The 23,348-nt window shown below is 42.0% G+C and overlaps 2 protein-coding genes across 3 annotated transcripts; both read left to right on the top strand.

The window, feature by feature from the left end:
- Positions 1-56: 56 nt before the first annotated feature.
- On the top strand, positions 57-7,236 carry LOC146979753 (zinc-binding protein A33-like). Its single transcript, XM_085789755.1, has 6 exons — positions 57-657; positions 1,387-1,482; positions 2,858-3,091; positions 3,218-3,240; positions 5,159-5,274; positions 6,457-7,236. The coding sequence occupies exons 1-6, from the start codon at positions 139-141 to the stop codon at positions 7,020-7,022; spliced, it is 1,554 nt and encodes a 517-aa protein (XP_085645881.1). The 5' UTR covers positions 57-138; the 3' UTR covers positions 7,023-7,236.
- A 3,877-nt stretch (positions 7,237-11,113) lies between these two features.
- cabp2b (calcium binding protein 2b) lies at positions 11,114-23,328 on the top strand. Of its 2 annotated transcripts, XM_085789753.1 has the most exons (7): positions 11,114-11,227; positions 11,820-12,137; positions 21,660-21,690; positions 21,785-21,919; positions 22,428-22,537; positions 22,657-22,804; positions 22,908-23,293. In XM_085789753.1, exons 1-7 carry the CDS (start codon positions 11,144-11,146, stop codon positions 22,931-22,933), a joined length of 852 nt encoding a protein of 283 aa, XP_085645879.1. In that variant the 5' UTR covers positions 11,114-11,143; the 3' UTR covers positions 22,934-23,293. The 2 variants fall into 2 exon arrangements, with proteins under 2 accessions (XP_085645879.1, XP_085645880.1); XM_085789754.1 differs by lacking the exons at positions 11,114-11,227; positions 11,820-12,137 and adding an exon at positions 18,346-18,802 and having other exon boundaries at positions 22,908-23,328.
- Positions 23,329-23,348: the final 20 nt, after the last annotated feature.

Genomic DNA, 23,348 nt, shown 5'->3' with positions numbered 1-23,348 from the left:
CTCTTCCGTGAAAACATCTGCTGTGCTGTGAGCCGAGACCACTCCCTCTCTGCCAGTGCGCGGAAGAAGAGCAGTCTACTCTAGTTGTCACCGTGTTGCCATCAGACGTCTCTCTCAGGACTATGTGTTCAGCCGAGAATGGCGGAGGCCAACGCGCTTGAGGAGCTCCAGTCGGAGTTGACCTGTCCGGTGTGTCTGGAGCTGTTCCGTGATCCGGTGATCCTCGAGTGCGGGCACCACTTCTGCCAGGTGTGCATCATCCAGTGCTGGGAGGCCAAGGCCGACGAACTGTCGAGTTGTCCGAAGTGTCGAAAGTCGTGCGCTCGGAAGCTGCGGCCCAACTCGCTCCTGTGCAACGTCGTGGACAGTGTGCGCAGAGCCCGGGCCATGGACCCGGCGGCGGGGATCACCGGGTGGGACATCGAGGGCGCGCTGGAGGAGCCGGAGGAACGGGAGCCCGGGTCCAGCATGAGCAGTGTGGCCACGTCCATCGGGCACTGGCCGGGCCTGGGTATGGATATGTGTGAGGAGCATGAGGAGAAGCTGAAGCTCTACTGTGAGGACGACCAGCTGCCCATCTGCCTGGTGTGCGGCATGTCCCGGGACCACAAGACCCACAATGTCATCCCTATCATCGAGGCTTTTGAGAACTACAAGGTAGGGATTTTTAGAGTCCAACAAAACACACACTCACACACACACACCATTTCCGGAGATCAGGTGATGAGCAATGTTGTTTATGTTGTTTCCTCTGTTTTCAGCTACATTAGTGTTTAATATCTGATATGGAGCTACAGGATTAAACAAGGACTCATATTTCAGGGAGTGCCACACTCCACCATGATTTGACACGCCTCTTTGTGAAGGATGGGAATGCTCCTCAAGTTTGACATAACTTCCTAAAAACAAATCAAACCCTTTATTAATTTTTCTGGTGTAAACAAACAGGGCTTTCACAGAGATGCTGAGGCGTGACTTTATGTATTTTTGGAAACAGACGACCCCTTGTTTTCCTCCAGCAGCCTTTTGGTTACTTTGTGTTTTCAAAGAATTCAGCAGGTCGATGTGAGCTCTTAAAAGCAGCCTACACTTTTAACCTGGCAGCTGACCGTCATCAGTGTGTTTGGAGACTCACTGAGAGGCCTCTGTCTGTCTGTGCGTCCTTAAACGTTGTTTACCGTTGCTGCTCTCCCATTTTGTTTGGGTCAGAGAGCGTTCAGTTGGGAAAGGGTGTACACATCATATGACTCCCATTTTGGTCAATGTTGCTGTTCAGAGACAGGCACCAATCCAATTAACTCTTCATTTGAGTTTAATCCAGTTTACTGACCTCACTTTTTAACCATGTTTTGCATGTGATTTTCTAATTCTGCTGCCGACCAACAGGACAAGCTCTCTGTGGCTCTGGAGAGGGTTCAGCTGCAGACAGAGGAGGCCACGCTCTTCCAGAAAGAGACGAATGAGAAGATCCTCCTCATCAAGGTATCAAATCAAACATGTGTCTGTTTGTGTATCTGTGTGTGGGCTATTTGTATTGTTTATCCTGAAAGAAAGAGAGAAAGAGGGAGAGAAAATATCATGAACGTAACTCAAGCAACAATACTTGTGTGTGTGTGTGTGTGTGTGTGTGTGTGTGTGTGTGTGTTGTCCTTTGAATAAAACCAGAAATTCTGGTCGCTATAGCAACATTCACCTGCATACCTCTACCATACCTGTCTGACAAATGTAAATCACGGCTGACTCATCGTTATTATGTCCAGTGGTGACACAACAGGCTCTGACTAATTGTTGTTCATAGGACATGCCGGTGAATCCCATGTTTTCCAAACACAGACGTCTGGTCCTGGTTCATAAACATTCACACAGGTCATGTCATGTTTGTCTTTCTCACAGTCTCACATTTTAACGGAAACAGACACACAGTGTGCACACAGACATGTGTATACAAAAGACTGCATGTTCACACCCTTACGTTAAGAGATAACAGCAGCTTTTTTCTCTCTCTCTCTTTTTTCACTTCGGCACTCACCTATGTGTTTGTGTAGGTGTGTGTGAAACTGACTGTGACTGTGTGTTCAACTGAGATCGGAGTGAAGAGCGGAGGGTTTGTGCAGCGTCGGTGCTCTTGCCTACTATGAGCTGTCTCTCTCCATCCTGCCCGTCTGTCTGTTGGTTTTCCTGTCTGTCTGTTTGACCCAGTTTATGTGCAGACTCACAGATTTTCACTTCTGTCTCTCTCTCAGTACGACAGGATGTGGGTGAGCGACGTAGAGAGGAAGTTTGTCAATAGTCTTTTCATGCTAATTTCTCTTTCTGTGTATCTCTGTGTGCCTGTGTTTTTTTCCACTCAAAACACATATGCAAACGTCACCCAGAAGACTGGTACATGCTCAATATGATATTTATGTATAGACATGATCAGTGTAAAAGAAACACCCACTGTGCATTTGGTAACTTTCCAAGTGTAAATCAACATATTTGAAAAAATCCCCCAAAAAGACCAACAACACATTATTCACTCTGTCACTCAGAAGTTTTGCTGTGAATTTTTTTTTTTCAGCTTTCACCAACTGAGTAAAACTATGTGTATTAGTGTTAGTTCAAGGAACATCAAGCTTCAAGATGAGGGAAGTTGATCATTAATGTTTTTATTTTCTTAGTTAACTGAATATTCATTCTTTTACAACAGAATGACCCCTCAAAGAAAAAAAAACAGAAAAAGAAACGGTGTGATTTACAGTTTTGCCTTTGAATTGGAAAAAAAAAGAAAGAAAGAAAGGAAGAAAGAAAGAAGGCAGGAAGCAGGAAAATTCTTCTTGGAGCTCGTGTCCTTGCTGACCTCCTCCCTCTGTTTTAGGAGCGAGCTGGAGATCTGGAGGAGTTGGTCTCGGCGGAGTTTGGCCGTCTGAAAGAGTTCCTTCTCGAGGAGGAGGAGCGCATCAAGGAGAAACTGCAGAAGCAGAAAGAGGAAAAACTCAACATGCTGGAGGAGGCGCTCACTCAAGCGACAGAGCAAATCAGCCAACTGGAAAACACGGCCGACCAGCTTCGCATCAAACTGAGGGAGGAGGAAAACCCAGAGCAGCTCAAGGTGAGAAATGAGAATGAACGGATGATTCACCTTTCTCTCAACAAGAGGAAATACCAAAGAATATTGTTGGTGCACTCGGACACATTATCTGTAATCACAGGCTTGTTGTGATCTGCTCTTTTTCAGGGAATCAAAGATTTCATTGGAGGGTGAGTTTCATCTTGATCATAATAAGATAATTAAATGGAAGTGATTTCTTACTGACCCCATTCATTTCTATCTAATTTCTGTGTCACAGTCCAAGTTAATAGTCTAAATCAATCAGTTTCTCAAACTCACTTAACCACTAAAATAAAACTCCCGGACACCTAACTCCCCAAACATCCCCAACACCAACCTACTGCTATAGTACGGTGGTGAGTTCACGTGAAGGAAGGAGGCATCTTTTTTTTTTTAAGTATATTTTTTGGCTTTTTTGCCTTTATTTGATAACACAGTGAGATAGACAGGAAAGGGGGAGGCAGAGAGAGGGGGAATGACATGCAGGAAAGGTCTGCCTGACGCAGGATTCGAATTGGGGACGCCTGCGTTGAGGACTGTAGCCTCTACATGGGGCGGCCGCTCTAACCACTGCGCCACGCACCACCCCAGGAAGGAGGCATCTTAATGCTTGTATTGGATAGGGCAGTAAAGAATACATACGGTCGAAAACCAGAGTGGCCACATGTCAAACTGGAGATTCACTGCTCAGGGAATTTGCACTCAGTGGTATGCACCCAAACCACTTGGCTATTGACCAACACCCTCCACGCTTCCTGTTACAGACCTGTAATTATCGGCCATCCATCCACTTTACATATATATTGCACAGCAAATGAAGAGGAGCTGAACGTCATCAAACAGACTGTAAACCGTCATTACACTTTACACTTGCTTGTGTCTGTTTTGCTTCATGCTTCATTTGCTCTTCTTTGAAATTACATGTCCAACCAGCACATCGTCCATATTTGATAGTTAATAAGCAGCAGATAAGTGATGCAGTTTAGTAAAATCCCAGGGCAGGCTACCTTAAGCTTTATCCACATTTCTTTTCAAAAGTCGCACTGATAAAAAACGAACAAACTGTAAACCGGCGTACTGTAGCTGTGTGAGTAAGTAGCGTCCGAAAAGGATCCACTGCAATAAGTCGAACAACAAATGATGTTTGTGTTTACATATCAGCAGTGACAGACTGGCCATAGGGCAATATGGGCAAATGCCACAACGGCCGCCATGTGGGCGGGACGGCTGCGTGAAGATGCAGCCGTTTTGATGTGGCGCCGGGGCTGGCTGGGTTACGGCCGGTCGACTTTGAAAGACACAATGAGGACACAATAGTACTGGGATACAAGAGCAGCGTATAGGTCACTTAGTAGTATTGTAACCCCTTGCAATCAGAAGCTGTAGTGCAGTCTGGGTTCAATCCCCCCCTTTGAAAATAATTTTGGTGGTCCATATATATATATATATATATATATATTTACATATACATATACAGAGGAGCTGTATACATAAAAAAAACAACGTCTGTTGTGTATGGTGTTGGTGTAATGTGTAGCCTCTCTGTCAAAAATGCCTGGGCCTCTTTTTGGTGCCAGTCCGTCACTGCATATCTGTTGGTTGAATATTGACGTCACCAGTAGACTTTGTGGTCATTCACAGACCGTTTGAGAAAATAAAATTTAATGTAAAACATTAGATTTGAACAAATTTAGGAGTTTCTTGCGGACAACTCATTGAGAAAGGCTGGTCTGAAGTCAGTGTTATTGAGTTGGCACGGGATGAGTGGACGCAATAGTGGTTTATTGAGTCATCTTTGTTGCACATAGTTGACGCGTGGTCCTGAGGAGGAACTGGGTCATAAAGACTTTATGACTCATGTGAATTTGTGACTTTCATCATATTATACATATTTTACACAAGTATACAGTTGGTAAAAGACCGTGGCCAAGTAAATGTCCACAGGGAATTTTGGTCATCAGTGGGTCACACAATAATAAGGTGGATTTCTTTACTGTTTTTTTGTTTTGAATTGTTGTAAGCTTAAAACTTATTCTCTCTCTCTCTTTTACTCTCTCTTTCTCTCAGGGCTGAGAGCTTATTTGAGCGTCCTCCAGATGTGGGTGTTGATCTGCAGTCAGGAAAGTTCCTGGGACCTCTGCAGTACAGGATCTGGAGGAAAATGAGCTCCATTTTTCAGCCAGGTACATAAACACAAAACTCACACCACCCACACACACACACACCTACGTGAACAGTTTAGTTCTTATCTTCCGTGAAGGTGGGAAGCCTCTGAGAGACTGATTAAAAAACATACAAAATGATTGTAGCAGAGCCTGATATATTCTCATTTAGTCATTTGTGCTGGTGAAGCGACAAAAACCCAGGATCCTATACAACAACACACAAAGCATGCCTGAAGTTTGATTTATGGGGCTCCTCCTGTCAGGATTTTTGAAATGCTGAGGCCATTATTTCAAGTCCTCAGGCTGCAAACACCTACACCAGAAAAATCTGGACTAGAAACAAAACTGAAGTAAAACAAAAATCAACTATATTTCAATATTTGATTCATTAAACCTGGTACACATTTATTTATTCAACCTTTCTCAGTGTGAAAATTAGAACCATGTTTATAATAACATTTAAATTGTGTAACTTTCCAAAGCATAATCTATGCCAATAACCTTTGATATTAGGATTTTAGCAACATAGAACAAGAACAACTTTCTTGTTTATCATACACTTAAAGAATTTGATATCAAAACATTTTGAATATGTTGCTGTAGACACGACTCCTTGAATCAACTTTCCCACATCCGTCCTCTCCATGTTACTTCATCTGGTTCATTCCTAGAGAAAATACAAAAGGACATGGTCTTCTCAGTGACTAATAAACTGACTTTGGTATGTTAAATAGGTGGAGTTTCCCTTCATCTATTTGTTCTCTACGTGTTATGTCAAGTATCAACCTGCTCTTTCTGGATGAGTTGGAGGACAGTGAGGTTCAACCGTGACTGTATCTGCTCTCTAAACTGAAACTAGTCTGTTGTCAGACTCAAGTCATTTGTGCAAAGACTTGTTTAGGGCATTTCAGGTCATTTGCCAGTGACATGTCATGATGTTGATTCTGTAACAGTAGACAGAAGGCAGGATTAAAGATTCCCTCAAGTTACATCACAGTTTTCTATCTTGACGCAGGGTATCATTTATATTTTATCTCTATCCGTGTGGACTGATGCTCTTATCGAGCTCGTCTTACACTAATTGCGCAGTCAGTATCTTGAAGGTCATTGTCAAAGAGTCTTACTTGGGTGATTCTCTGTCAGTGCGCCTTTGTTGTACTATTTGTCCATTTCTAACTCTAACTCTGTTTGGTCTTCCAGCCGTCACCCCGGTGACCCTTAACCCAGACTCGGCCTACCCCTGCTTATGGGTTTCCACGTGTCGCACCAGTGTCCAGGTCGGCAAAATCCAGCCAAACCTGCCCAACAACCCGGAGCGCTTCACTCGCTACAACATCGTCCTGGGCTCTGAGGCCTTTTCCTCCGGCAGACACTACTGGGAGGTGGAGGTGGGCTCCAAGACAGCGTGGGGGCTCGGTGTGGCCACGGCCTCCGTCAACAGGAAGGAGGAGATCAGCCTCTGCCCGGACGACGGCTTCTGGACCCTGGTGCTGAGGGACAACGGCGACGGCACCAGTGAATATGAAGCGTGCACCGACTCAGAGGACGGCTTGATTTATCCCTCCAAACCTCCCCGCAGGGTGGGGGTCTACCTGGACTACGGCCGTGGCGAGGTGGCGTTTTACGATGCAGGAGACATGAGCCACCTTTTTACCTTTTATGATGCAAAATTTAAAGAGCCTGTTTTCCCGTACTTTAATCCCTGGCCGATTATCAATGGATACAATTGGGAACCGCTCACCATAGTAACACCACACTGGCGGTAGATGTTTTTTTTAATTTTTTACAGGACTGGTTTGTTGCTAAAAGTAGAAGAGATTCAGGTGAAATCAGATGGACTCACCCATGATGAGCCTTCACTTCTTTCCTTCAGTTCAAAACTAGAAATAAGATTAAACTACAATAGGGAAAGACACATGTCATTTTAACACCAAGCTGTTGCCATAAATACTCATCAAGGAATCAAATGTGTATTGGCCCAACAAAAATACAGGGTTTTTTATTTTTGATGAAGCTATAGATTTGTGGTTTATCTTTTTTTTTCTATTCTTTTTTAATTAAAGATTTTTTTTAAAGATCCTTTCTTTAATGAACTGTGCTTGGTGCCAACAGCTAGTACAGAAAGATGTACCAACACATTATTGGCTTTTTGTCCTTTCAGGGGATTTGATGACAATAAGGAAATTGCCTTATCCTTTATCCTTTCTGGCTTCACCAGAAAAAGGCAGATAAGGCACAATGCTAAAAAAATTTTAAAAAATAAAAATGTCTGACTTAACTAGTGAAGACTTTGCAAAAAAGAATTAAGAAATTGAAACTAGTTTTGCTGCAGTAATCTTACTGTGTGTTTTGAAACTACTTCTAACAATATAACTGCTGTTTTTATGTCTTGTCATTATTGTAGTTGTTACGTACGTACGTATCTAACGTTTATAACACATTAAAAAATATATTTTTTACCTCTGTAAGCCTTTATAGTGGAATCTTCTCATCTCTCACCACTGTAACATTTGTCCATCACTACTACACTTCTAAAATGTAATGTACATATTCCCCCTGTGTGATTTTGTAGGTTGGAAGTTAGGATAAGATAAAATAAGATAAGAATTCTTCATTAATCACCAGGGGAAACATTGTGATTTCCAACTGAGGTTGTCGATGGCACATTTGACTCCACCAGATGGCGCCCAAAACCAAAGCTTTGAATGAAGCATCACTGTGCCGGGCAGTGGCCTTTAAAATACAGCTCTGAGCTTTTATGAAGCCACTCTCAGCATTTCAGGAAATTTTAATCTCAGATGCAGATTAATAACGATTTAGACTAGTTGTTGTCAGGTTTCTATGTTTTGTTTTCATAGCTCAAGGGGCTTTATAATCTGCACAACCTCCAACCACCTTTATGGAGAGATTGTAAACACATACCGTATGCAAGTGTGCTAATGAACACATACGACCGGATTCACAGGTTCCCCTCTACATCAAAGAGATGTGAAAAAAAAGCTTGAGGCAAATCTCAAACACAGAATTTAGACACAAAGGACGGAGACACCAGACAAGGCCAAATCTCCTGGAGGACAAAAGTCCAGATCTTAAAGTCATGAAAGCATAGGAAACCCAGAGAGAGAGAGAGGGAGAGAGGCTGGATATCAGAAAGGAGTTGATTCATAACACCCTGCTTGCTTTTATACTTTGAGACTGAGTACAATATGTCTGAACCTTTTATCTATTAACTATATCACATTGAAAAAGTTGATGACTGTACACCAAGCCAAACATGTACCTAGTCGTAGAATGCATCTGATGATGATGATGATGATGATGATGCCAACACTTAGAATATAGAACCAATTACTGGATTTATTATTATAATTATTTATCTAAAAATCTGGAAATGTCTCACCTATGTCTGAATAATGTAACACGACAGATACAGAACTGGAAACGCCTCATTTTTTAACAAAAACCTGAACGTTTGATTCATGGCCGCCCGTTCTTCGGCTGTAAATACCTGTTTCTCCAGATGATCAGTTGATTAGGTGTCACTTCACTGTGCTTGAGTTTGGTGTTTGTCATGGATACTTACAGTGCTCCTTTTTAACTATCCAGTTAAGCAAGGTTAATGAGTCCCTCCGTGCCAATTGGGCAATTTGATTATCTCTGACTGCCATTACGAACAAATAAGTAATGAGGATTAGTCTGGCCCAAATAAAACGTATCTGTGATCCATGTCAGCTTAATCTCCAAGTGTCTTCTACCTATACATTAACCATAGGCCGCTGGTCTGAAGACTATACCTGCCGGGGTCATGCCCAGCCCAACCTCTCTCCCCTCACAGTCCTGATCTGTAATTAGATATTATCACAGGCTGATCAACAAGCAGTAACACAAGCCCTCACTTCTACATTACTGCTCAGCGGCCACTCCTGTCATCCATCCCGTCTTTGATTGCTGTCAAGGGCGTGTTAAGGCAAAAGATAAGGCCGAGGTGATACAAGTTTCTCCTCAATAGAAAACTTTTTTTCTGACACTTTTTCCTAGAAAATCTCTTTTTTTGTCCATCCCTCATATTTCTTTTCATCTTGTTCATTAATCCTTCATCTTTCCTCTCTCAGATGACTGATCCTTTCCCAGAATACAAACTCTATTTTTAACCCTCGGTGGGTGTAACTTAGCTTTTCTGTAATGGATCTCTTTTCTGCCTCCACTTGGGAATTTGCCTCTCCTCTCCCATCAATAATCAATGAGGAGAGGGGCTGAAGGGAGACAAGAGAGGCGGCTGAAAGACAGCCTGAAAAATGGAAACCTCATTAGGAGCTTGAGCTATACATGATCTCAAACTCTGGAGAAAAATACACCGTTGGAGTTCTAGTTTGAATGAGAAATGTTTAATGCGGGTTAAGAGGAGATACAGAGAGAGAAATGGAGGGAGATTTCACGGGAGGCAGTTAAGGGGAAAAAAGGGGGAAAGGTGAGACGCTTCATCAGCTCAAAGCTGCCAAACACCCGCCAGCATCCCTGTTTAACTGCTGCAAAGAGCTGGGGAAACACTGATGGGATGTTTTATTTTATCGAAAAGTGATGCTTTTAGTGGAATTGGTGCCTTTGGTAAAAAAAAAAAAAAAAGACACAGTGCTATATAGGGCTGTTTTAGAGTGATGCACAATGATATGTTTCCATGCTTGTGTGAACATTCACATCTAAAAATAGAGGTCAGTGGTGGCATGCTCACCTGTGTGTGCATGTGTGCTCAGCCATGCTTGTTGGATAAGATTATGCATGCAGGACAACACCGAAGAGATGTGTTATAGCTCAACAAAAAGTCTGTCATCATCACATAGCTGCTGAGTTTGTTGTTGTAGCAGCTCTCTCTCTCTCTCTCTCTCTCTCTCTGCCTGTCACTAAATGAATAGCTGACCTGGGCACCTCTGTAAAAAAAAAAAAATCCAATTTGTGTGACAACAAAGACTCCAAATATGACAACGGGGAGGACAGGGGATTGAGGACAGATACACTGAGGGGGATAGGGAACAGAGCAGTATGGGGAGCAATGAGGATTACTGACGGTGACGAAGAAGAGGAGAGGATGGGGTGAAGGCAATTCTGAGATGAATGTTAAGGAAGTTAAAGAAAAGCGAGACAGAAAAAACACAAGATTTTGATGTAGAGATGGGTGAAGAAGGAGAAGAATGAGAATGAGGAGAAGGAGAAGCACATTGCACAAAGGATGAATAGGTAGCTGCTAACAACGGGCTCCAAGGCAACAGGAGGAGTGTTCACCTGTGATGAAGGGGTGGGGGGGAAGGAGGAGGAAGAGAAGGAGAGAGATAGGTCGACCAGTTACAGGTAGATAACGCAAGGGAGGTAAAGTTCAGGAGGTATAGAGTGTCACCTAAAGGACCAAGAGATAGCAAGCAGGGGCAGAGGTGCAGGAACTCTATCCCAGAGTCAGGACAACAGCTGATGATAAAAACCTCCTCACCTGCACAAAGCCAAGGGAGCGATATGGACAGAGGCAGAGGTAGGGCGCAACACTGAGGAAAAGAGGAGAAAATAGAGGAAAAGGAGAACTTTTTTTTAGCCTTTTTTTCTCTTTTTTTACTGGAATCTTTTCATTCATTATTTTTTTCTTCTTGATCAAAGAAGCAACTCTCTGCCTCCGCATCACTATCCTTAAATCTTAAATTTTGAAGAGAAACTGGAAAAAAACAAAGTCTAATGACTTCTTTTAGCTGACTCTGTTGGGAATTTTAGCACATATAAATAAGAGGCAGCCACTGTAGAGGAGAGAAAAAGCAGGGGACTGAGAGAGCTCAGGAGGGGGAGGGCGAGCAAGGGAGGCAGGGAGAGAGAGAGAGAGAGAGGGAGTGTGTGAGCCTGTGACACCGAGATGTTCATGATCATTCGAGAGCCGACCGCCGCAGGAGGCGGTGCTGGAGCCATGAGCACGCCACCGGAGAGGAGTGCAAAACAGGTATGTGTGTGTGTGTGTTTGTGTGTGTGGTGTCTCTTTTTTTTATACAAATAGCATATATAGCTAGTGTGTATGTGTGTGCACGAAGTATATAGTATATGTGTGTATAATTCTCCCTCTCTTGTACTTAAAACACCTTTTCTTCTACTCTTCTGCTCACAGTTTTGCAGAACGTCTTGATGGTGCTCCATCAAATTCAATTAAAAGTCACAGGCATTTCAATCCAGTTATACTGTACAGGCCTGTTGATGTAATTGAGGAAATATTGTTTATATGCAGTGAAAAATATGTGTTTCCATGTTTGGAAAACTGCTAAGTTTTAGGATCAATGAAAATACTTGAAATGCCTCTTTATGGGTTCAGAAAACTTCTTACATCTGAAGAACCCATGAAATGATGTTGCATGAAGCTCAGAGCCTGTTTTTATTTTCATATTCCATTATGTGTTGCTGTGTCTTTGTCACTTTCATTATAAACTTTATTGTGGCTCAAGACACGACAAAGTGTCAATAATTATAAAGACAGTAAAAGACTGACATCCATCTATGAGTGAACACGCTCCACAAGTCTCATTTTCCTGCTTCCACCTCAGGTGCAGGCAGCTATCAAGAAGAAGATGGAGAAGCAGAGGAAGCGCAGCATCGGGCAGGGAGGAGGGGGCGGCGGGGGAGATTTTCAGACCGCTGCCACTCAGCCTCTTCCTCCTCCTCCTCCTCGCCATCAGAAACCCAGTCAGTTGCCCCAGACGATGGCAGCGGCGGCGGCGGCGGCGGCAGCTGAGGAAGAAGACATGCTGGAGGAGCAGCTGGAGGAGATGATGGAGGGATCTCAGAGGAGAGAGAAGGAGAAGGAGAAGGAGGAGGTGGAGCCAGTCGACCTGCTGCCCATAGTGGACTCTGTGTTTGGACAGGTAGGGACCCTCTGCTGCAGTGTGTGTGTGTGTGTGTGAGTCAGAAGGTCATATATGTGTGTGCATATTTCATTTCATAACCTTTATTTAAACTCAGAGATATATTATACATCATATAAAGGAGTCACTTTTTCGACGTGTGAATGAATGAATGAATGAAATAATTGATTTTCTATTTTCGTGTCATGCTACCACTGTGGCCCATCCCGTATGGGATTACAAGACACATTTAATGACAAATACAAGAAAAAAAGACTGGACAGTCCTTCCTGTTGGTGTTACCTGCCACACAGGTGTGACATAAATAAACAATTTAAGATTACTTTCAGTACTCAACTATATATCGCTCTTCGTCTCATTGCCGAAGCCTTTTCAAGAAATAAAGAAAATGCAAATATATTCAACTGAAAAAGATGTTTTAGCTTCTCAGCATTGTCTAACCACACAAATTTGTTATTTGGATCTACCTTACTAAACATTTTTTGTCTTATAGAGTCATAGAAAGGACAGTAGAACACAAAATGAATTTCATTCTCCAGCTCTTGGATGTCACATAAATGACAAATTCTATCGTCTTCTGCTGTGTCTCTGTGTGTCTCAATATGAAGACCAAGAATGTGTGTGTGTGCTTGCATCAAGTTTTCCATCTGATTGAATGTCTCGCCAATGGCTGAAACTCTAAGCCTCCAATTCAACTTTAAAGGCCAGTTGTGATCCTGCCATCTCTTCCATCCACACCCCTGACCTCTCTCATCTCACATGGCAGAGCTGCATGAAGCTGAAGTCACCACGGCAACACAAAATATTAACTGTTTTTACCTCCTTGTTTGACCCCGCCTCCTTCCGGGAAATGGCAGGAGCTGCAAAGCACCACGCGGGCTAAAGCTAAGGATGGAGATAGCGTGTGTTTGGGATGATTTAAGCTCCTTTACTTTGGCAAACATTAAGTGTAATCCGTAACAGATACAGCCATAGTCAGCCGGGGATCTGATGAACACCCTGTCTCTGCTGCAGCCCATTGTATCAGCCTGGTATCGAATCACATCCCATCACTCACATGGCAAAGCGGCGACACACGACACCGCACGATATGGCTACAGGGTTACGGCATCTGTCACCCCGGGGTCAGATCAGTAGTGTGAGAAAGTGGTTCTGTGTGTGTGTGTGTATGAAAATAAAATCAAAAGAGATTACACAGAAGTTAAAACCCTACTCACTTCCTGCTGCTGAGTCACTTTAGATGTTTGTTTTTAAAACCTTTTTATTTTTGGTATTTAACCATCCTGTTGTCCTCCTGGGTCAAGAAAGGATGAAGGGAAAGAAGGAAGGAAGGAAGGACAAAGGGAAAAATTGGGAGGAAAGAAGGAAGGGAAAAAGGAAGGAAAGATAGAAGGAGGGAGGGAACAGATTGGGTCAATTGAGTCAAAAAGGAAGGAAGAAGTAAGGACGAAGGGAAAGAAGGAGGGGAGGGAAAAAGGATTGTGGAAAGAAGGAAGGGAAAAAGGAAGGAAAGAAAGATGGAGGGAGGGAACAGATTTGTTCAAGGAAGAAGGAAGGAAGGGAGGGAAAAAGGATTGTGGAAAGAAGGGAGGGAAAAGGGAAGTAAAGAAAGTTGGAGAGTGGGAACAGATTTGTTCAAGGAAGGAAGAGGGGAGGTGAGAAGGAAGGGAAAAGGGAAGGAAAGAAAGAAGGAGGTATATAGGGAACAGATCATGTCAACTGGATCAAAAGAAGAAGCAGAAGTAAGGACGAAGGGAAGGAAGGAAGGAAAGAAGGAAGGGAAAAAGGATTGTGGAAAGACGGAAGGGAGAAAGCCAGGAAGGAAAGAAGGAAGGATGGAGGAAGGAAACATATTGGGTCAATTTGACCCTGAAGGACAACACATGAAGAAAGAGTCACATCTTCCAGTGAGTGAGTGAGTGAGTGAGTGAGTGAGTGAGACAGGAGAGAAGAGATGTATCTCTTTTTGTCGCTGCGCTGCCGGGTCCCTCGGGGTCCCTGAACCTCCCTTTGACAGCTGATGCGTTATAGCACGAAGCGAGCCAAGCCGTCGACAGTGAGCATGTGGTCCACTCAGAGACCCTCAGCCCCCACACGCGGATCTGAACTGAACTGAAACAGACGGAGCTGGAAGAAAATCTCCTCCTAAAGTAACATTTCACTTATCGTCTCATAAAACAAATACAGTTATAAATAATACGACATCATAACTAATCTGATGACACTTGAGTCTCATCATAACTATCTCCTTACAGTTTCCTGCAGAGAACCTCATCTTTAGTCAAATAGTGTATTTCCATCCTATGCTCCTTTTACATGTAGTTGATAAACAGATTAAAGATTTTAACATTATTATCTTATACGATTGAATGCATTACTAAAGATAAAAATGTTTTATTGTATCATTGAAATGCTGGTTGCTGATTGAATAATAGTAATATATCTGTCATTTCTCCATTACACTAAGTACTTATTTTAGATTGTGGTGGTCCTAAGACTGCTGTTGATTCCCTTCAAAGATCTGATCAATTTAAAACCAAATGACTATAAATTCATTATCTATTTCTGATAATGATGTTTCTTCTCTTTTTGACTGATTAACAATATTTCTGCGTGATCAGCTGACCTGCTGTTCGCTCATACTTCAGACTCTTCATGTTACACAAATACTGGTTGACTGGAAATTAGCCAGTTATTGAAAGTCTGTGTCTTCGTTGTTATTTGTGTTAATTCACATGATTCTGTTTAGGAAATTAAATAATTACATGCATGAAAATAAGGCATGTATATAACACACACACACACACACACACACCGCAGAGTTTTAGGGCTACAGTATCTCCTTCCACTCTGCGATGGTGGAATTGTGCTACTTTATTCCTCTGTTTCACTTTGATTATTTGACAATTGTGCTTGGGAGGTTAATATTTTAGCCAGAACAGATGCTCAATAAAAGAAGAAGAAGAAAAAAAAAAGAATAACTCATAAAACAGCTCAAATAGGAGCTAAAGCTGAATTCTGAATTCCTTCCTTCCTTCCTTCCTTCCCTCGTTCCCTCATTCCTTCCTTTCTGCCTCCTCCAGTCTTTCTCTGATTGACAGCTCATGTTACTGGACACTAGCTACATCTGATACCAGATGGTTTACCTGCTCACACACACACACACATGCACGCACGCACGCACGCACGCATGCACGCACACACACACACACACACACATGCTCGTCTATATCACTTTTTATTGATTATCAGAATGAATGACAGAAGTCAGTCACACCAGCAGTTATGTGTTTTTCATATACTGTACACACACTATGTGCCTCAGCAGTATGTGTGTGTGTGTGTGTGATGGGCAACAGTAAGGTAATGTGACTCTGCGCTCTTTGTTTTGGACTTAGCTCATTGTTGCACCTTTGCGATGAACTTGATGATGATAATGAGTGTGTGTGTGTGTGTGTGTGTGTGTGGACATAGTAAGCATCTCATTTGTGTGACTAATTGAAACCAGAGAGAGTCGGCCAGGTAATTAATCAGGCTTAATGGTATTGGTTGTGTGGGTTAGTGATGCAGTTGCTGGTGTCGGTTGATGCTGAACACAAAACTATGAGGTAGGACGATGAAGGAGCTCAAAGAGAGACGCAGTTCATGTGGTAGATGAAGATGTGCTGAGTTGTGCAGTTGTTGTTCCTCACTACTGTAATACACAGTGACTGATGTAGTTTCTCTTTTTAAAGTTCAAAAAAGTCTCAGAGGGGAAGAGATTTTGGACTTTGTGCTTCTGTGGTGATGAGCTGTATATTTGTGAGAAAGAATGCAGAAAAGACACTCAGGGGAACATCTATAATCAAACACAATTCAACAAAACAGCTCAGCCATAAAGTTTGCTCTCATTTTGGTCAGTTTTGTGGACATTGTTGAAAATGTGTATCAAAGGTTTATCTTTTTAGTCTCCATCCAAATGAGCGAGAAGAATATGATAAAAAGTGTATAACTTCCAGAATGAATTACAAAAAAGTATCACAAAAATCATAATTTACCTGAATTCAGATTGCAAACATGTTCAGGTTTAAATCCTCTCACGTCTGTTGTACTTCAGATCTTACATTGGAGATAGATTAAAATTTCACATATGCAACAAATACAGCTTATATGTGTTTCAAAATGCGTTTGTGCATATAATTAGGCTACATATCAACAAAAACAAAAATGATTTGTTTAACAGTAAGCTGTTCTGTTCATGTTTCCTATTTAGGGCTTATTGTGGAAGAAAATAACAATCTTAGTGTAAATATATTTTTTTAATTAAGATAAGACAACTGGTTTAATAGAAGGTCAATGTCACTACTTTAATTCAAAATATGTTGTAGAGTAAACTGAAAGCAAATGTCATTTCCATTTCATATGTTTACATTGATTTGAAGGATGCTGTGGTGTTATTCTAGGACTTGTTTTCCTGCTGGACAAATAAAACACACAATTAGAGCTTTCCAGACCAAACAATCTGCTGTGTGTTCTTCTGCTTAAGAACATTTCCGGGTAATTTTTAATTCACACTTGTTGCTGTTAAGCTTTTTACATCAGTCACAGAAGGCTCAATCTGTCTACAAGTTCTGATGAGAGTAGATGTTGTTGTATCATCACTGTCTGAGGTCTTCACCGCTGCAGCTGTCAGATAAAAATCCAGTGATTAGACTGGCCCAAAAGTGGCCTCTAGTGGTGATGGCTGCTTCTTACAAGACGCTATAAATGCATGTGGGACTGTTGCTTCACAAACATCTCAGTTGCTTCTCTATATCAGTTCTTATTCACCTGTTGTGTGAAGAGGACATGTACATAAATTTTCCAGCATTGGTCAACTGAACACTGCAGCCCTGATCAGCCAGAAAAAGTGACAAATTACAAGGATTTTATGGTTGACAGCAAAAATATGTGTGAATTGGCCGATTTTAGAAACATTCAAGTGGCTATAACTGATAATAACAATGTGTCAAATAATGACGTGAAAACAATGAAAATAGTGTCATTATTGGCCACAGCAGACAACAATTCAAGTCTCTATAAACCCTCTGTACACTGCTTAGTGCCAAACAGCAAAAAAAAAAAAAGAAAGAAAGAAAGAAATAGGAAATGGATTATCATGTTGCTCATAACAACTGGATGTGTAAAATAACTCTCTTTTAATATAACATGTTCATCCTTTCAACCTATAGTGCTATGTCAGTTTTGTTTCTGCTGCCCCCAAGTGGCCAAGAAAAGAAGTTATTGCTTGTTCAGGGTTTATTTGCAGTTGCTAAGACAAATGCCCCCGACCCCACACCAGATAATGATTCTCACACCAGTAAAACTCTGAGTCTCGCAGCGTCTTGCATAAGCTTCCTTTCATTGAAGTGTTTCAGTTAAGTGTTGTGGTGCTTTTTCATTAGTTGGAGGCTTTAGAAGAATTTAAACTTTAGACATTTCCAAGTGCTCATGGTGGGGGGTTGGACTCACAGCTCAGAGGGAATCTCTGTGAATCTACAACAAGCTTTTAAAGAAACTATGACTTTTTTTTTGTTTTTTATGGTTTGACAAGTTGACAGTTGACTGGTGGATATTGAAACTAAATTTCTAAAGTCATGAAAAATTGTGTTTCGCAAGCAAATCCGCCCTGTTGTTTCCCTAGCCCTAACAAGCTCATGCCCACATTTACACTTATAATCTGCCACCATTCTTTAGAGTTTGTAATAGTTCATACATGCATTTTAGTTTTTTGTTTAGTTGCTGTTGTGCAACATGTTTTTTGTGTAAAGTTGATGCACCATTTTCCTAACGTAGCTGCAGTACTATATACTGTACTGTATGTTAATGCCCTAGTCCAGTCTGATCTTTCGCTTAGAAAAAGGCAGCAGGATAAGGAGGAGATAAACGGGAAATAAAGATGATAGGATGTAGAGTTCATGTTCAAAGTTCAAGTTGAGGTCAGTTTCTCTTTTTGTTTCTTCCTCTCCATCTCTTTACTGTATCCCCTCCTCTCTTTTTTTCTCTCTACCACCCCATCCTCCCCTTTAATCTAAAATAGGGATTAATCCCTCTCTGTTTATGTCCTCTTAATTCTCCCTCTGAAACTCCTCATGCTGTTGATGAATTCATTTGGATGCTGATGTGACATGTGAATGAGGGGGAGAAGGAGAGGGAGGCTGGGGAGAGAGAGAACAGGCGGGGGTCAAAATGTTGATAAGTGTGAAGAGAAAAGAGAGAGTGATGTTGTGAGTGAACTGGTTTCAGCTGAGCTTCTTCATGTTGTTTGGCTTTGTGCTTCTTTTTGTTTGGTGACATCTCTGGAGTCTGGATCGCACACAGACATGGGTGGAGTCGTCGAGGATTTCTCTTGTGTGGATTAGAGCTGGTTTTCATCTCTGTGGTATCAGACGTGACGGGTAGCGACCAGCATGGGACGCTCAGAGCCGCTGTGTCTGAGTTCAGAGCTCGAAGCTTAGCTGCTCCTCTGAGGCGACAAAGGCGGATGAAAAAATAAAGGGAAAAGAGGAGCTGAAAAACAAATAAAGAACTGAGCAAAGTGTCTGATAGTGAGCGAGGGAGGAAACGAGTGAGAGAGGCTGTTGACTGGTGGAGGTTTGGTAATGGGTAACTGCACCAAACCATCTATGAAAGACACAGTGACAAAGGTAAGAGCACTTGTTTGGACTCACTTATTTTGACAACTTATATGAATAATTATCATTTGTGTGGTTGTCTGTGCGTGACTAAAACATCTCTGCAACTTGGAGCATCAAAGTTTGTCACTGCCCTTTGGAAACAGTGTATGTAGAGTAGAAAAAGTAATCCAAACTCAATGCCCCCTTACTTGCTTTTGGCACTTTTCCACCAAATTGCCTGAAATATTCTGTCTTATCTCATTATAAATATCAGACATGTGTGGTGAAACTGCTGCACTGCTTGTTTTTGAAGCTTCTCTCGTCTCCCTTCAAGTTTCCCTCCACTCGCTGTTAGTCAAAATTTGAATCAAGGACACAATGGGCAACTTCTTATACTGTAATAGCATTATGTACTGACACAAGACGTCAGTCATTAGAGAACAAACTTATCAGAATGAACTCAGTGAGAGGCAGCATTGTAAGACTGCAGCAGGACGGACAGAGAAGGAGACGCCCGAAATCAAGACGGTTTGACACAGCAAGAAAAATATCTGATGTGAGTGGATTGCCTTGAAATAATAAGCAGTTTATGTAATCCAGGCTTAATGTTTGCATGTCTAGAAAACAGAGGGTCTTAACCTTGTCCCTTGAAAGATATGATCGTTTTGTTTTGTGTATAAGGAGTCATGGAGGCAGTGTGGGTGACTGATGTTGAGCGTGGCAGGTTAACAGGCTGGTCTGTCTCTGAAGGGGGTAGTGGAGGGGTCCCTGCGGGGTAAGATGAGGGCAGGGGCCCAGCAGGGTCTGCAGCCAGAGCAGGAGAAGGATCAGAGCGTGGAGGATAAGCCGACGTTCAAGGATCCCGTTGGTGCCTTGGTGAAGAACTGCAACGTGCTGCACAACATCGTGGGCCCGGCCTGCATCTTCCTTAAACAGGGTTTTTCTCAGACACTCGTATGTACACAAAGTGTGCAGCACGATGTGTCCTCACACAAACTCCCCCCCCACCACAGCCTTTTTCCACTCGTTTCGATTCATCTTCTTCCTCACATTGTAAGTGACCCCTCGCTGTGTCATCCCACCACATCACCTCCCTCCGGTCCGGGTCGTACGATCAAACCTTTTGGCACCGCTTGTGCTTTAAGAGGTCGATCATTCAGTTCCATGGAAATATTGACTGGCTTTGTGGAGCTACACTGAAATGTGTGGTGCAGTGGAGGACAAGGCTAAATGTCCAATCACCTAGTTGCCCCAAATGCCCCAAAAGGGCTCCTGAGGTCTATTGGGTCACTGCATAACAGCTCGTTTCAATGCAGATTCCCTTTAAATAGTTAATGCACCAAAAAAGTACAACGTAAAGAGAAATTATAAGATGTCTAATGATGAAAATGTGTCAAGAGGGGGAGAGATGGTTTCATGTTTATTCCTTCACAGATAACAAAAATATATGTCGATTAGTTTTAGCTATTAGAAAGAACAAGTTTGCTTCTGTGGCTCTGGGGAAAAAAAGTTCTACCATCTCTTTACTAAACCGGTGAAGTTGGTCTGTAGGTGAAAATCATCATTTTATAGAAAGCTGATGGTATTTTCCTTTCATGGTTTTTTTTAACTAGAATGAATGCCAGTGGACCTTAGTGGACCTCCATTTATACATTTATAATGCACTTTGTCTATCTGTTCATAATACAAATTATAATAATTATAATAAACTTTATTTATAGAGCACTTATCAAATGAAAATACAAAGTGCAGAGAAACAAGTACTACAGAGAAAAATGAGGATCACGGTTAAAACAAGAGAGAGTTTACACAGACAGTTAAAACAAGAAGATAAAATCACAGAGGATAAAATAAATAAATAAATAAATAAAATAAAATAAAATTACAATAAAACTAGCAGGGCTGGGTAGAAGCAAAAAGATCAACCAGGCGAAATCAGTTTGTCAGATAAAATCAGGAAAAGCTAAATGAAGGAAATGTGTTTTAAGTAAAGACTTAAAAGACGATACTGTTTATGACAATACTGTTTGTCGTGTCAATAGTGAAAAAGTGAATAAAATGGTCACAGGGGATTTGTCCTGTATTATTTCCCCTCCAAAGCTCTTACTTTAAACTGTGACTGAATCTCACATTCCACTGTGGGCGTGGACTTTTGTAGAGACGAGTTTGCACGCAAAGGTTGAGTGGTATGTTGATGCAGCGTATGGAATGTGTCTAAACGTATCTCTACCAACTAAACCGCCCAGATCTCCTAATCTCTGGATGTTTGTTGCCTGGCAACCACCCACAACTAATCTGGTTGCCACTTGTGATGTGTGCTATATGAATTGTCATATACATTTATATACATATCATATTGTGGTATACAATTTAATCCATAAAGATTTAGACAGATTTTCATTTGGAGATGCACTGGTGTAATGCAGCTTACCCAACACTCAACATTTTACAGTAAAATGATAGTGAAGTAATAAACCATAATACATGAAATGAATGTAAATATACAATGTCTCACTCACTCCATATAAAGTCAAAGTCCAGACTTCAGGACTTGGTTACACATAAAAATATGTGTTCAATAATAATTCCCGCTCATTATTCATTTGTTCTGTGTTGATTTGGTCACTTTGTGTTTGGGTTTTATTTCTTGTTCAACATGCCCCTGTGTCACATTACAAATGCGTGTGTGTGTGTGTGTGTGTGTGTGTGTGTGTATTTAGGTGCTTGTACAAGTGTTGCTGCAGTGATACTGCCTCAAATCAGGCAGTGTCTACTTCTCTCTACTATGCCAAACAAGCTCTCTAAATATTCCCTCCCCTCTCTTTGTGTGTGTGTTTTGTGGAGTATGAAGTGAGAATCTAATGTGTGAAACTTCTCCCTCCAACAGGACAGGGAGCTGAGGCCAGAGGAGATTGATGGTGAGATGATTTGTCTTACGACAGCACAGTGTGTTTCTGCTTCACACAGCGTCTTATTCTGAGCGCTGACTGTGAATGTCTGTGTTTTCACCAGAGCTGCGTGAAGCGTTTGTGGAGTTTGACAAGAATAAAGACGGCTACATCAGCCACAAAGACCTGGGGGAGTGTATGAGGACCATGGGATACATGCCCACGGAGATGGAGCTGATCGAGCTGAGCCAGCAGATCTGTGAGTGGTACAGCAGCATGTCACAGAATAGAATAGAAATCAGTAGAATAGAATAGAACAGAGCATAGCAGCCTAGAACATGTCACATAGAATAGAACGGAACAGAACAGAACAGAACAGAACAGAACAGAACAGAACAGAACAGAACATAGCAGAATGGAACAGACTGGAATAAAACAGAATAGAATAGAATGGAATAGAATAGAAACCATTAGAATAGAATAGAACAGAACACTACACAGCATAGCAGAATAGAATAGAATGGAACAGAGCATAGCAGAATGGAACAGACTGAAATAGAATAGAATAGAAACCAGTAAAATAAAATTGAACAGGGCATAGCAGAATAGAATAGAACTACAGTGGGAGCAGAGACAGTACACCAACTGAACATAATGACCATTTCAGTTGTAGTATAGTAATAGTAAATGTGTTGTCTGTACTGTAGCTGAGCTCCATGGCACCGTGTGTGTGTGTGTGTGTGTGTGTGTGTGTGTGTGTCCTGCAGGTGGAGGTAAAGTGGACTTTGAGGACTTTGTGGAGCTGATGGGACCGAAGATGCTGGCGGAGACAGCAGACATGATTGGGGTCAAAGAGCTACGAGATGCGTTCAAAGAGGTCAGGACAAACACGCTGTTCACTACAGTAACTGTTGGGACACAGGGGCAGTTCTGGTGAACCTCCCTCCTCTTACCTGTCCTGTGACATCTCTCTCTCTCTCTCTTTGTGGTGTCCAGTTTGACTCTAACGGTGACGGCCAGATCAGCCTGACGGAGCTGCGCGAGGCCATGAAGAAGCTGATGGGAGAACAAGTGACCAACAGGGAGATCAACGAGATCCTAAGAGACGTGGACCTCAACGGAGACGGCCTGGTGGACTTCGAGGGTAATGAGATAAACCCTCTTTGCTCTTGACGGACGTCTTTGGCAGAGACAGTTCATCATCCTCTTCCTCCCCCCCTCACTCCTCCTCTGTCTTGTGTTTACAGAGTTTGTGCGGATGATGTCCCGCTGACTGGTTCAGCTGCCTGCAAGTCGGACGGACAAACAGACATTATGCAACCGCTGGATAAGAGAACACACTGCACATGTGGTGACCTTTCTTCATCTGCTCTAAGGAGCATGCATCTAAAATTCTATTTTTATATTAAATCAAGGAAAACTAAAAAAAAGAAAAAAAAAGAGAAGAAGCTTTGAGTAGACAAATAGCATCCAGCCTACAACTCACATGACTGTCCAGATCTGAACGGTGCAACACGATAAAGCATTATAACAGCAGAAACATATCAAAAGCTTCATAGACTGTGTGTTTTTTAGATGTATTTTTATATATCTGTGTTTGTCCTTTGAGTGTAAAATCTTGTTTGTAAAATACTAAAGTTTTTTTCATTAAAGAGAAACATGAAAATTGAACGTCTAATGATTTTATC

This window comes from Trachurus japonicus, chromosome 10, assembly GCF_045865225.1.
Source record: "Trachurus japonicus isolate A0001 chromosome 10, Traja_1.0".
In the NCBI taxonomy this organism is placed as follows: domain Eukaryota; kingdom Metazoa; phylum Chordata; class Actinopteri; order Carangiformes; family Carangidae; genus Trachurus; species Trachurus japonicus.
Note: the sequence above shows the minus strand (reverse complement) of the source record. Positions and strands in the feature narration are given on the sequence as shown.

Excerpts from the sequence above, each read along its gene's own strand:
- LOC146979753 (XM_085789755.1), top strand. The coding sequence starts at position 139 with ATGGCGGAGGCCAACGCGCTTGAGGAGCTCCAGTCGGAGTTGACCTGT. Across the intron at positions 1,483-2,857 it reads AGAAGATCCTCCTCATCAAG|GAGCGAGCTGGAGATCTGGA; the intron begins GTATCAAATCAA and ends CCTCTGTTTTAG. Across the intron at positions 3,092-3,217 it reads AAAACCCAGAGCAGCTCAAG|GGAATCAAAGATTTCATTGG; the intron begins GTGAGAAATGAG and ends GCTCTTTTTCAG.
- cabp2b (XM_085789753.1), top strand. The coding sequence starts at position 11,144 with ATGTTCATGATCATTCGAGAGCCGACCGCCGCAGGAGGCGGTGCTGGA. Across the intron at positions 21,691-21,784 it reads GAGGCCAGAGGAGATTGATG|AGCTGCGTGAAGCGTTTGTG; the intron begins GTGAGATGATTT and ends TGTTTTCACCAG. Across the intron at positions 22,805-22,907 it reads CGGCCTGGTGGACTTCGAGG|AGTTTGTGCGGATGATGTCC; the intron begins GTAATGAGATAA and ends TTGTGTTTACAG.